General features: G+C 40.1%; 1 protein-coding gene across 2 annotated transcripts in view; it reads left to right on the plus strand.

The window, feature by feature from the left end:
- LOC124795250 (condensin-2 complex subunit G2-like) overlaps window positions 1–15,522 on the plus strand; it is a 296,139-nt gene that overhangs the window by 17,196 nt on the left and 263,421 nt on the right. For both annotated transcript variants that reach the window (XM_047259188.1, XM_047259187.1), the window contains exon 4: window positions 13,771–13,920. In XM_047259188.1, coding sequence (XP_047115144.1) covers window positions 13,771–13,920 — 150 coding nt within the window. The remainder of the gene's footprint in view (window positions 1–13,770; window positions 13,921–15,522) is intronic.

Here is a 15,522-nt window from a genome sequence, read left to right on the forward strand (position 1 = left end):
TGTATTACAAAATAAGTGACATAGTTTGTAACAATCTCTCTAGTTTGTGACTGAGTAGAAGTTTTGATATAGAGTAACTTTTCTGTCAGTGTCTCTTGAAGGATTAGACACATGCACTGTAGAAATATTCTTTTATCTTTATTTTTATGTATTGTTTACTTATTGCAATTGAATAAGTAGGCCCCTTACTTGTTTCGTTGTGTTCACTATAATATTTGCCAATTTAAAAGAAGAGTTCTTTGTTTCTTATAATAATAGATGTGGTACATTGGATGTTAAAATCAATTTGCAGATTTTTTTTTTTACAGGTTATTGGATCTGAGTAAAAGGGCGTAACGCAAACAGAACTTGAACGTTCCTTAGGTCTGTTGTTCATCACTGTTGAAAATTGCATTCCTCCATAGAAATAGCTACCAAAATAGAAATCACCCAGTGTGGTTCTCTTGCCGCACTTTTAACTTTTTTTAACTGTGCCAGATCTATTTTTCTCTCAGCTATGTTATTTATTTCAGTGTCCAAACTATAATTTGATAAATTTCAGAACTGTAAGATTCCAACTTCAGATATCTATAAAAGATGGTCAGAGTAATCAAGAACCCACAATTAAAAACTCTCACAAGGAATGATGAAAACATTCACAGATTCTGTGTTAAAAACTGGCATGTATGAAGATCACCTCAAAGTTCCATTACAAGTGTCAACCTTGATTCAGTTTGTGCAACAGCACACAGCATTTATTGACAAATAACGAAGATTGAAATATCACACATGTTGTCTGTGCAGTATCAGTCCTAACTGGGTCATGAATGGTTAGATCAGTACAAGTTTAGAATTTTCACTAGTGTTGAATATCCTCTCCAGACTCTAGCACAAAAATACATGGTCCGATATCTGATAATGAGATGTGGAGTTGATGCAAGAGGACAGTGGTATTCCTAGCTTGACAGTGGTCTGTTTGCTCCAGCTGTGTGGTGATTGCCAGTGCAGGCCAATGGTTGACCGATGTAACCATGTTGGTCATGCTGCCTGTTGTGGCCTATGAAGGTAGACAGAAATTTAACAGTTAGGGCATTCGTGGCTGATAGGCTGCCATTTGACATCACCGGGGAGACAGCAGAGCAGCCAACTTCAGTTGGCTGTTGGGCTAAGTGGTACCCCTGATATTATTCCCCTGTGTAATTTTCATACTTATTGTAAACAGTTACATACCTTTTAGCTCTAGAACATTTTAAAACAAACTGTAATTTAGTTAGTCATGCTGTATATTATTTTTATCATTCTTTCCTGTCTCAGACATTATGTCTGGTTAAAAATGGAAAGTGACGCGGACCTTGAGCAAGTGTGACTTCCTTTTAACTGTACGGTATATGTTACATTGCATTTAGGAACTTTCGGGTAATTGAACATTTATCAATAATTACAGATTTCTGTAGTTGTATATATACGTTTGGATGTAGCTGTATTGCGTTGATGTACTGGTGGATATTGTGTGGTATGACTCCTGTAGTTGATAGTATAATTGGCTGAAGCCAGAGATAAATTCTGCCGAAATTTTTGCAAAGTCGCAGACGGTGTTTAGAAAGGATACATTGCATGCAACCGGTGGTGGCGTGTTTGTCGCTGTTAGTAGTAGTTTATCCTGTAGTGAAGTAGAAGTGGATAGTTCCTGTGAATTATTATGGGTGGAGGTTACACTCAACAACCGAGCTAGGTTAATAATTGGCTCCTTTTACTGACCTCCCGACTCAGCAGCATTAGTGGCAGAACAACTGAGAGTAAATTTGGAATACATTTCACATAAATTTTCTCAGCATGTTATAGTCTTAGGTGGAGATTTCAATTTACCAGATATAGACTGGGACACTTAGATGTTTAGGAGGGGTGGTAGGGACAGAGCATCGAGTGACATTATACTGAGTGCACTATCCGAAAATTACCTCGAGCAATTAAACAGAGAACCGACTCGTGGAGATAACATCTTGGACCTACTGATAACAAATAGACCCGAACTTCTTGACTCTGTAAGTGCAGAACAGGGAATCAGTGATCATAAGGCCGTTGCAGCATCCCTGAATATGGAAGTTAATAGGAATATAAAAAAAGGGAGAAAGGTTTATCTGTTTAGCAAGAGTAATAGAAGGCAGATTTCAGACTACCTAACAGATCAAATCGAAAATTTCTGTTCCGACACTGACAATGTTGAATGTTTATGGAAAAAGTTCAAGGCAATCGTAAAATGCGTTTTAGACAGGTACGTGCCAAGTAAAACTGTGAGGGACGGGAAAAACCCACTGTGGTTCAACAACAAACTTAGGAAACTACTGCGAAAGCAAAGAGAGCTTCACTCCAAGTTTAAATGCAGCCAAAACCTCTCAGACAAACAGAAGCTAAACGATGTCAAAGTTAGCGTAAGGAGGGCTATGCGTGAAGCGTTCAGTGAATTTGAAAGTAAAATTCTATGTACCGACGTGACAGAAAATCCTAGGAAGTTCTGATCTTACGTTAAATCAGTAAGTGGCTCGAAACAGCATAACCAGACACTCCGGGATGATGATGGCATTGAAACAGATGATGACACGCGTAAAGCTGAAATACTAAACACCTTTTTCCAAAGCTGTTTCACAGAGGAAGACCACACTGCAGTTCCTTCTCTAAATCCTCACACATACGAAAAAATGGCTGACATCAAAATAAGTGTCTAAGGAATATAAAAGCAACTGGAATCACTCAACAGAGGAAAGTCCACTGGACCTGACGGGATACCAATTCGATTCTACACAGAGTACGCGAAAGAACTTGCCCCCCTTCTAACAGCCGTGTACCGCAAGTCTCTAGAGGAACGGAAGGTTCCAAATGATTCGAAAAGAGCACAGGTAGTCCCAGTCTTCAAGAAGGGTCGTCAAGCAGGTGCGCAAAACTATAGACCTATATCTCTGACGTCGATCTGTTGTAGAATTTTAGAACATGTTTTTTGTTCGAGTATCATGTCGTTTTTGGAAACCCAGAATCTACTCTGTAGGAATCAACATGGATTCCAGAAACAGCGATCGTGTGAGACCCAACTCGCTTTATTTGTTCATGAGACCCAGAAAATATTAGATACAGGCTCCCAGGTAGATGCTGTTTTCCTTGACTTCCTGAAGGCGTTCGATGCAGTTCCGCACTGTCGCCTGACAAACAAAGTAAGAGCCTACAGAATATCAGACCAGCTGTGTGGCTGGATTGAAGAGTTTTTAGCAAACAGAGCATAGCATGTTGTTATCAATGGAGAAACGTCTACAGACGTTAAAGTAACCTCTGGTGTGCCACAGGGGAGTGTTATGGGACTATTGCTTTTCACAATATATATAAATGACCTAGTAGATAGTGTCGGAAGTTCCATGCGGCTTTTTGCAGATGATGCTGTAGTATACAGAGAAGTTGCAGCATTAGAAAATTGTAGCGAAATGCAGGAAGATCTGCAGCAGATAGGCACTTGGTGCAGGGAGTGGCAACTGACCCTTAACATAGACAAATGTAATGTATTGCGAATACATAGAAAGAAGGATCCTTTATTGTATGATTATATGATAGCGGAACAAACACTGGTAGCAGTTACTTCTGTAAAATATCTGGGAGTATGCGTGCAGAATGATTTGAAGTGGAATGATCATATAAAATTAATTGTTGGTAAGGCGGGTACCAGGTTGAGATTCATTGGGAGAGTCCTTAGAAAATGTAGTCCATCAACAAAGGAGGTGGCTTACAAAACACTCGTTTGGCCTATACTTGAGTATTGCTCATCAGTGTGGGATCCGTACCAGATCGGGTTGACGGAGGAGATAGAGAAGATCCAAAGAAGAGTGGCACGTTTCATCACAGGGTTATTTGGTAACCGTGATAGCGTTACGGAGATGTTTAGCAAACTCAAGTGGCAGACTCTACAAGAGAGGCGCTCTGCGTCGCGGTGTAGCGTGCTCTCCAGGTTTCAAGAGGGTGCGTTTCTGGATGAGGTATCGAATATATTGCTTCCCCCTACTTATACCTCCCGAGGAGATCACGAATGTAAAATTAGAGAGATTCGAGCGCGCGCGGAGGCTTTCAGACAGTCGTTCTTCCCGCGAACCATATGCGACTGGAACAGAAAAGGGAGGTAATGACTGTGGCACGTAAAGTGCCCTCCGCCACACACCGTTGGGTGGCTTGCGGAGTATAAATGTAGATGTAGATGTGGATGATGTCAACTTTATCCTGATGCCACATGTCTTTGACTTTCTCAGCCAGTTGGATGTATTTTTCAATTTTTTCTCCTGTTTTCTTCTGTATATTTGTTGTATTGGGTATGGATATTTCGATTAGTTGTGTTAATTTCTTCTTTTTATTGGTGAGTATGATGTTAGGTTTGTTATGCGGTGTTGTTTTATCTGTTATAATGGTTCTGTTCCAGTATAATTTGTATTCACCATTCTCCAGTACATTGTGTGGTGCATACTTGTATGTGGGAACGTGTTGTTTTATTAGTTTTTGTTGTATGGCAAGTTGTTGATGTATTATTTTTGCTACATTGTCATGTCTTCTGGGGTATTCTGTATTTGCTAGTATTGTACATCTGCTTGTGATGTGATCTACTGTTTCTATTTGTTGTTTGCAAAGTCTGCATTTGTCTGTTGTGGTATTGGGATCTTTAATAATATGCTTGCTGTAATATCTGGTGTTTATTGTTTGATCCTGTATTGCAATCATGAATCCTTCCGTCTCACTGTATATATTGCCTTTTCTTAGCCATGTGTTGGATGCTTCTTGATCGATGTGTGGCTGTGTTAGATGATACGGGTGCTTGCCATGTAGTGTTTTCTTTTTCCAATTTACTTTCTTCGTATCTGTTGATGTTATGTGATCTAAAGGGTTGTAGAAGTGATTATGAAATTGCAATGGTGTAGCCGATGTATTTATATGAGTGATTGCTTTGTGTATTTTGCTAGTTTCTGCTCGTTCCATAAAGAATTTTCGTAAATTGTCTACCTGTCCATAATGTAGGTTTTTTATGTCGATAAATCCCCTTCCTCCTTCCTTTCTGCTTAATGTGATTCTTTCTGTTGCTGAATGTATGTGATGTATTCTATATTTGTGGCATTGTGATCGTGTAAGTGTATTGAGTGCTTCTAGGTCTGTTTTACTCCATTTCACTACTCCAAATGAGTAGGTCAATATTGGTATAGCATAGGTATTTATAGCTTTTGTCTTGTTTCTTGCTGTCAATTCTGTTTCCCGTATTTTTGTTAGTCTTTGTCTATATTTTTCTTTTAGTTCTTCTTTTAATATTTGTATTATCTATTCCTATTTTTTGTCTATTATCATCATCATCATCATCATCATCATCATCATCATCCTCACTTTTACAATGTGTTTACATTTTCCAGTAACCCAAAATTATAATCAGATTTAATTTTAATTCTCCATTTGTGCCTACCTATCCATAAATTAATTTCAATATTTCTTTGTCTAGCTAATTCCTGAATTCTTTGTATCCATGTGGCTGGTGGTCTACCTGTTTTTTGCTTCCTGGTGGTTCCCACTCCATGATGCGTTTCTCTCTCTCTCTCTTTCTCTCTCTCTCGCCTCTGAGTACCTTTTTGTATGCCCATACCATATTGTCATGTTATAACCACACTCGAGTCTGAATCCAAAAGCAGGGCCATCACAGAAATACAACACGCAGCGCTGAAAGCAAGTTTGTTACGAACACCAAGATATACCCGAAACAGAACTGACCTCCTAGATTGAAAGTGCAGCTATTTAAACATCTATTTAGACAAACACTGAATATTCCAGAATATACCATCATTACAAACATACTGTATTTCAAGAACTTTACAGAAATGATAAATATCACATAACAAATAATTGATGATGATTGCATTTGAACTGGTGATCCACAGCACACCATCCAGCAACACTATCCATTACACCATACTGCCTGCTCCACAGCTCTTGTCATTGCTCCTTTTCCCAGATAAACAGTGACTTGCTGTTTCAATTCTCATTGAAGCAAGCTACAGCACCCTGGATATAGATTTTGTCTGTAGGCTTATGTATGGTGGCACCAGTGGATTCTTGCATTCTAGTCGTATTGTTACATACTCTTCACTGTGATGAACATTGAAGGAAGCTCTTCCCATGAAAGCTTTGTGAGTGCCAGTTCTCTTGAACTTTCCATCATCAAGGTGTGCCTCTGGGCAGTAGTAGGATATGAACATCATCTCTGCCCATTTTTTGTTATGATGATTTTGTATGTGATGTGCAACAAGTGACAAAGGATATGGCGTGGCCCAAAGTAGCACTTAAGTACTTTCCGCAGAGGTGTAAAACTCCATAGGAAGTTTTCTGAGCTGTATCTCACTGGGCGGTGCATGGTGTTGGAGTACTCTCAGTCTTTCTCCTTGGTGTCCAGAATGTACGTGAGCAAGCTGCCGTGCTTCTTTGATTCTGGTGATGAGATGTTGGACATAGTCATTCTGAATATCATCCAGCTGAAATGGGAACAGTGTATCCATTAATGTTGTTGGCTTGCAACCTTGGAGAATGGTGTGAAGCCTGTAATGTCTTGCTTTGTTGTGTTGTATATGAGTGCCTCATATAGTGTGTAACGAACTAGTAAGAGTTCTGGCCGGGGGTACCTGCATTTGATATGTCTAGAGTCTTCATGAATCTGAGGCAACCAGATGTTGGAGTGATGTGGAAACATTTCAGGGTAGCTGACTGTAGATGAGGTGGAATGATGAGCAACCATTTCTGTCTCATTGGATCACAGTTTATCTTATAAAATGGCCTGTCTATTATTGGAATTCTCCTGTTGTTGGTTCTTCCTCGTTCTTCCTTGACCAGTAGTCAGGGTCCACTGTGACATTGTACTCTTGAAGCTTCAGTGCCTGTTCTGCCAGTTGGCTCGATGAATCCTTCAGATTAGTCAGTCAGCATAGAAAATGGTGCCCTGTCTCAGTGATGAATGGTTTGCTTAATAACTACACCTGGAACTTGTTGATGGTCCAAACGACTCCAAGACACTCTTTCTCAGTTGTAGAGTAGTTCATCTGGGACTTGGAGAGTACTCTGGAAGCATAAACTATCAACTTTTTAGTGCTTTCCTGAGTTTTTATTAGAACTGCCCCTATTCCAAAATCGCTAGTGTCGGTGTGAAGTTCTGTCTCAACATTCTCGTCATATTATCCTAGAACTGGAGAAGATATTAGCATCTGCTTAAGGGCAAGAAAAGATATTTTCTTGTGCCCTCTTCCAGGAAAATTTGGGTTCTCCTTGCAGTAGTTCCTGCAAAGGATATGCCTTGGTACAAAATCCTTTATGAATTGCCAGTTGTACAAGTCCATTTGAAGAAAACTTCTCATATCACAAATTTGCTGAGGAGTTGGAAATCTTTGACTGCTTTTATTTTCTCTGGATCAGGTCAGGCTTGACCACTATTCACTAAGTACCCCAAGATTTTTATTTCTTGAACAGTGAAGAGGCACATTTTCAGATTCAGATTGAGGTGTGCAGTTTGAACACACTTCAACTCACTCATAGGGTGGCTTAAATGTTTTGCAAATGTCTTTGAAAAAATGACAATGTCATTGAATAGCAAAGACATGTAATCCATTTAAGTTGTGGAAGCAGGTTTTCCATCATACGTTCGAAGGTAGTTGGAGCAGTACACAGTCTAAACAGCATAACCTTAAACTCATAGAGACCATCAGGAGCTATGAAGGCAGTCTTGTTCTTGTCATGCTTGTCATCCTGTCTGCATGTGCATAATTGAGAAGTACTCTGCCTATTTCAAGCAGTCTAGGGTATTATCAATCTGTTGCAGTAGATAGACATCTTTCTTTGTGATTTTGTTCAGTTGTCAGTAGTCGACACAGGAACGTCATGTGCCGTCCTCCACCACAAGGGTTACGGAGAGGTCTTAAGGACCTCCTGAAGATTCAGCAGAATCTTTTCTACCTCCTTTTGGTTTATCCATATAGTTCAACTGGCGAGTAGCTGTTTGAGTGTTGGCTAATTGTTGTATGATCCCCAATTTTGATATAGTGTTTCACTACAGGCTAGTTAGTATGTCCTTTCTCCACTGTGGTTTTGAAAGCATCTGAGAATTGACACAGAATGTCTCTCACTCACCGATATTGTTCCTTGGTCAGGCCACATCCTATTTTCATTTCAATAATAGCTTCCTCCCCTGCATTGTCTGTAGTGGTAGTGGAGGATGATTCTTTTTTAATTACACTAAGCTGCCCTACCTGAACTAGTTTGGCTGTTTCTTTGGAGATATTTGTTGTGTGTGCTTGTTTGAATAGCTCCATCAGTCTAGAATTTTGGTCTTCCACTGCCTATGACTGCTTGTGATGTGTGCAAGAAGTCCCATCTGATAATATTATGACTACATTCAATTAAAATGACAAATTCGAAAGGCCGCGTTATGTTACTGATAGTTGTTCTTGCAGCACATGTTTACGTTGGCTAGGCATATTTCCCCTTGAGACTTTAAGTAGAATCAGTTTCATATCATGAATTGTAGTCTTCTTTAGCTGTTTATGAGAAGTATCTGACATCACAGAAAAGGAAGTCTCAAGAGTTGACTAGCAACTAGGCAGGTTTGTCATATCTGCATTGCTCTGATGCTGAGTTGTTTTTTGATAGTTGCGGCATGAGTCCAGGTTGGCCTAGTCCATCCCTCATGGTGCATTTGGCTGGTGGCAGTGATTGGTGCTAAAAATCGATACATCTATTCTTCATCATTATCTATTACCTCCTGACACATTGGGTTAACATTCAAGGCTGCCATCTTTTGTGTATTTGGTCTGACGTTTCTGTTTGCCATACACAGCTGCATCAGTTTTATTACTATCTGAAGTATGAGAGAGGTGAGGTCATCATGGTCATCAGTAACTGCCATAGGAATCACATTCGGCAGTTGGTCATACCTTTTTCATCTGACTCTTATCTGTTGCATTTCCTTGATTCACTGGCACCACTTGATTGATTCCTCTGTTGTTGTGACGTCCTTTACCAGAAGAGTTTGGTACATGTCTTCTGTGTCTCTTTTCATAAGTGTGGGGTTTTGTCGGCTTCATTTGTATTCTGATTTACGACGTGGCATAGGGCTGAAACATTGTCTATGTATGACTGTGTCATTTCCTCATGACATTTGCCCCTGTTATTCAGTTGTTCCCCTGCCAAGCGGATTTGCTTCTGATTGTCACCAAGTGTTTTCTTTGGCTCAGTATGGAATTTGTCCCAGCTGCTGAGCTTCTCTTTGTTGTTCTCAAACTACTGCTGGGCTGTGCTGTCAAAGTAAAAGTATACATTTTCCAAACACGTCATCTCATCCCACCTGTTGTATTTAGCAACTCAGTTGAATCCTTTCATCCATTTCATTGAGTCCTGGCCTGTTATCTCCATTGATGGATAACGGTGTGTATCTGGCATAACTGTTGTGCTGGAATCTGTTTGTCTCCTAAATATACAGACCTTAGGAGTGATGAATAGCTTGTATTCTTGATCCTCTCCATGCAGGCAATGGCTTTTATATTGCCTAATTGGAGTCACAGTGATGTAGACGTTTTGAAGTTCCTGGTGTCTCCACAAAACAGTGTCACCTTGTAACCACATTAAAGTTCAAATCCAAAGCAGGGTCACAATTGAAATACAATACTTAGAACTGAAAGCAAGTTTATTTCTAACAAACAATGGGAACTCCAGGTTGGAATATCAGGAGTACAAGGGAAAGAAAGACTGCAGACAGGAACAACAAAAAGACACGCCTTCATCAGAGAAGGAAACACACACACATTCATTCACACAAGCAAGCACACCTCATGCACACTTAACAGCCATCTCCAGCAAGTTTGGACCAGAGATGCTGGAGGCAGTCTTGTGTGCATGAGCTGTGCTTGCTTGCATGCATGAATACGTGTGTGTTTCCCTTTCTGATGAAGGCTGTGGCTGAAAGCTAATGTGTAAGTGTCTTTAGTTTGTTCCTGCCTGCAACTTAATGTGCCATATTTCTTACAGCAACATACAGCCAGAACAGAACTGTCCTAGGCGGAGGGTGCATCTGTTTACACAGTCACTGAATATTCCAGAATGGTGGTATTTATACGAACATTGAATATTCCAGGATGTGAAACATTACAAACATAAGATATTTCAAGATCTTTCAGAAATGACAAATACTATACAATAAATAATTGCTGCTGGTCGTGTCTGAACTGGCGACCCACTGCACACCATCCAGTAACCCTAAGTTTTTCTTCCACGCAGTCAGTAATCGAAAATGTGACATCCGGTTTTTGTACTGATGGATTCGTTTCTGACCCTTTCCCACCTCGATACCTCTGCTGACTATCTCCAAAAGTTCATCTCAGTTTACGTCAAACTTTTCATGAGTTGGGATGTAACTGTCCATATTTCTGATTCAGATGTCTTAATGCTAATAATAATTATATTGAAAATCTTTACTTTTGTTTCCTTTCTTATCTGTTGATCACATAAAATTCCATTTACTATCCCGATAGTAAAATTTCCAGGGTTTTTTTCTTGAACTGATTTCCGTACCTTATTTACCATCTTGTGTGATTTTTATTCCCAGATATCTGTACTCTTCAGTATGTGTAATTATGCCCATCACTTCTTCTGGTATCAAATTTTGATTTGATCTTATTACCATCTATTTTGTTTTATCCGTGTTGACTTGAATCCCCCATTTTTTATTCCTCTATTAATATATTGATGTATTCAGTGTCTCCTTCATCTTGTCCCAGAATTATCTGGTCGTGAGCAGATTTATTCCAATTTTTCAGTGCTTTCTCTGTATATAATTTAAGTAGGCTGTGTCCTTGATGTAGTCCCTCAGTAATTTCAAATATAAGTGAGGGAAAGTTTTATGTTTTTATTGTTACTGTAGAGTTTTATTATAGATTCTGAATTGCTTTAATTATGATAGGATTAATATTAGATGATTTTAAAGCTTTCCACAAACTGCATAAATATCTATTATCATACACTTTTTCTGTGTCTTCAGATACTGTGTGAAGGGGCTGCTTTTGAATATTTGTCTTGTCAAGTATTTGCTGCAAACAAAATGTATGATCTGTAGCTGATCTGCCCGCTCTGAAGCCAGCTTTTTCTTCAGCCTCCACTTCCTTAAATTCTTTGTCTAAAATTTTTTTAATCATTCTTCCATAAATTCTGCTAAATATAGTATGCACAGTTTCACCTCTATAATTCTGAAACTCATCTTTTTTTCCCTTTCTTACAAATTCTTGGTAAAAAGCCTACTAAGGTTTCTCAAATGTTCATGTAGTTTATCTGTGCCATATTTCAACAGTTCAGTTGGAGTTTCTTCAATTCATTTAGCTCTTCCTTTCTTTAAAGTTTTGATTGAATATTTTACTATTTTCTGTTCTCTGTTTCATTATTAATTGTATGCATAAATTCTTCTTCTTTGGTTAATTTGAAGGCGTGACCAGATGCCCTTCCTGCCACCACCCCGTACCACCCGGGATGGAATCAGTGTACCCCAGCTGCCTGCGTCTAGTGTAAATCACAAAATAGTGTGAACGTGTTTCAAATGTCTGTGAGTCATGTAACTGAGGCGGGGCGTGGGAACCAGCCCGGTATTCACAAAATGGGATGTGGAAAACCACCTAAAAACCACATCCAGGCTGGCCGGCACACTGGCCCTCGTCTTTAATCTGCCAGGCGGATTTGATCTGGGGCTGGTGTGCCTACTCGAGTCCAGGAAGCAGTGCATTAGTGCTCTCGGCTAACCTGGTGGATCTGAGTCTACGAATTCTATGTTGTGCATATTCTGTATCAGGAACAAGAGGACTGCAGTGGAGCTCAAATTTCTCATTCCCTATTAATAAATGTGAAATTCTTTTCCATTTCAGATACTTTAGGATTATTTGATTGATGAATTGGTGTATTCTGGCCATCCTGAGTAAAGTTTTACATCTCTGTAATGTTTGAAGTTCTTGTACTTGTATTTTACTCACAAATTGTCTTGTGTCATCATACCGGTATGCCTTCTTTGTATATACAGGGAATTATAAAAATTGCCAAATACTTGGAGAGGTGGTAGTACTCGTCAAGAGAAGAAAAATAACTCTAATAAACTTTGGTCTGGAAATGCATATTTTCTAAGATAAGTCCAATAAACATGGGTCCGTAAATGCATACTTTGTGTGATAAACACGTGTTCACGGGTGAATGGTGTCCATTCATGACAGTACACCACTGCCCTCCGTCATAAGGAATGATGCACCCTTTGAAGTATACCCGGTTGTTGTTGTAACTGCTGGCATGCATTGAAGATGCGACCCTATAGCGCCCGCACATAGTTGGTTGATGTGGCATAGACCAATTCCTTCAAGTGTCTCCATGTCTATGTTGGATGCTCGCGCACATTTTGATGAAAATGTGCTGGTGCGCCATCATGCATGAACCACATTTGTATTTGTTGCTGCAGTGGCACAGCCTCCAGCAAGGTAGGTGATACATTAGTGAGAAAGTCCAGATAATGTGCCCCAGCTAAACTTTGTAGTAGCATGTATGGCCCCATTAATCTGTTGTCAAGTACATGTTTCGATATTTTGATTAAGAATGTGTTGATGCCCTCTTTCCTGAATTTCTTGGGGATTTACACCCGCCTGTATGTGCTGGTTATGGAAATTCACAACACACTATCTTGTGAAACCTGCTTCATCAGTAAAAAGAATCTTGGGTGTGAACAATGGAGCTGCGGACACTTCTGCAACAGCCATTGACAGAACCACTGTCTGCCGTGATGATTCTGTGGCCTTAGATGATATGGGTACAGCAGTTGTTCTTGAAGTACTACCCCCCCCCACTCCCCTCCCCCTCCCCCTCCCCCCTCCCCCTTCCTAGATAAGAGAGTGAGACACACCTTCTGCTGCTGCTGCTGCTAATTGTCACACACTGGTCCCTGGGGTTTCTTCCACTGACTGCAGCACACCAAGTCAGGTGTGCAGAATGTGTGGGGCTGTCCACTGTCAGCCTTCTGAGATGCAACGGTGCCTATAGCTCTCATACGCTGGAAAAGTCTGCCGAACAGCTTATCAGAGGGCACTCTGCGCTATGGATATTTTTCAATGTAAAGCACACGGGCTCGCTTGGTACATACATTTGCTAAACCATAGCAGAATATCAAATCCACCTTTTCACTTGTTGAGTGGTAGGCTTCCATTGCTACCATGTGATGGAAGGGAGAATTTGTGTGTACAAACAGTGCAATAACACTAAACACATAAGTGAATCCACATTTGGAAGAAGGTAAAACTCCATGATACCTACCCACGATTGACAGTACTATGCCATAAGAGAAACAAACACGACAAAAACTAATGGAAACTACAAAACGACTCAAACCACACAACTGTCTGCAGAGCACCTAATGGTAGGTAGAGTACTGTGAGTAAGATCCTGCCGACACATTACACAGAATGCCAATGCAATAACAGTGCTAATATCTGCAACCAAGCATTGTGTTGCCCTTCCTATAAACATGTATTTATCTCGGAAAGTATGCGTTTCCATACCCATGTTTATTGAACCTATTTTTCTTGTTTCGATGAGGACTAGCATTTTTCACAGTATACAGCACTTTTTTTGACCACCCTCTATTTTGCATATAGTTTTGTTCTGTATCTCTTTGGTGTATTGAAAGGTTGGTGCCTAGTTTTTTAATCATTTCATGTTTTCCTTCTTTTTTTTTAGGATCGAGAGACATCTGTTGAATTCTTGGACGTAGTTTTTTTTCTTCTACATCAACTATTGGAAGAACGAGAACCCAATGTGGAAAATTTTTCAAGCCAAATTTTTATTGTCCTTGTAGGATTATTAAAAAATGACTGTCTGGATGATAAGGTAGAGCATTTGTTTCTTTATTGTGATAACCAGTGATTTCAGTTGAAACTGATTCCTGTTGTTTTGTATCATGTTCAGCTACGATAGTTAAAGCATGCTCTCAAAATTTATGCTGCAGGAGTGAATTTGTTTGTTGACAGAAGAACTGTGAATAGTGAACTAGAAGTGGCAAGTAAGGCACCTGTGATAATTTTTAGATGTGTTCCCTTTGTTTTGGCCCATAAGGAAATCAGAAACTTGCATTAGTCTGCAACATTAGTTCTACTTATTGAATAGGAAGCTTGTGTGTAATTGTAATGTAATTGGGTGGATAAAAAAAATCTACTCATCAGTAGGCAGCAGGAGAAAACACATATAAAGGTTAAGTAAATGTACGAGCTTTTGTAGCCAGTGGCTTCTTCTTGTGGCAGATAGATTGAAAGGGAGGAAGAAGGATGAAGGAAAATTACTGGTGAGTTTAGGAAATGAGGAGGGGTCGGAAAAGTCACCCAGAACCCTGGGATGTGTGAGACTCACCATACGGGATGAGAAGAGAAGACTGATTGTTGGGGCTGTACCGTATGAGACATGAAAACCCGAGAGCTTAAATGTGGAAGTTAGAGCAATAAGTAAGACAGTGATTTCTGACTGCTGAACATTACCTCAACCAGTGCCCACCTGATTCCAAACCTACGACATGCTTCCTTCTCACCTTAACCAGCTTTATACTTTACCAACAAATGTTTTGTTTTTGAGGGTCTGATATGCAAACAGATCAGGGGCACAGGAACAGGGATGACTCCTTCCAAGGCCAACCTTTTGATAGGTTGCTTGGAGGAGGCTTTCCTGGGATCCATGTCTTCAGCCCCTGGTTTGGTTTAGATACATTGATGACATCTTTGCGTGCCATATGGACTCATGGTGAAATTGACCTGTTAACATTTTTGCAATCTATAATTACTTCCTCTCAATTAAATTTCGCATGGCCTTACTCTGAATCCCCTGCCACTTCCCTTGATGTTGGCCTCATCCTCAGCAATGCACCGCCATTCTCACCTCAGCCTTCACTGCTGTAATGACCCTACAAACCAAGTTCAAAAGCAGATTTCCGGGCCATCACATCTAATATGAGTACTGCCGATCCATCCAAATAACAGCTTAAGAGTGCACCCCCATGTCACTCAGTATTATCCTGGTCTTGAATGTATTAATCAGCTGCTTTGACAATGCTGTGACTTTCTAAAATCATGACCTGAAATGAGGTCTATTCTGTCTGACATTGTGCTCACCACAACTAAAGTAGCTTTCCCCCTCCCAAGCTCCACAATATTGTGGTAGGACCCTGTGCTACTTCTGCACCCATCTCCTCTGTGGCTCTGCCTCTGTGACCATCCCCACTCTAAGACTTGCTCTACACATCTTCCTGCTGCCACTTATACCAGCCATGCACTTAGCAACGGGAGAGCCACCTACATTTTATGTACTGGCTGTAAACTCTGTTGGGCCTTTTACATTGGTGTAACTACAACCAAGTTATCAGTTACGGTGAATGGACAGCTGGAGGAAGTATACTGGCAGCACCCAATATCCTGTTGCAGAGTATGTCCTACAATATGACAGTCA

This window comes from Schistocerca piceifrons, chromosome 4, assembly GCF_021461385.2.
Source record: "Schistocerca piceifrons isolate TAMUIC-IGC-003096 chromosome 4, iqSchPice1.1, whole genome shotgun sequence".
NCBI lineage: Eukaryota > Metazoa > Arthropoda > Insecta > Orthoptera > Acrididae > Schistocerca > Schistocerca piceifrons.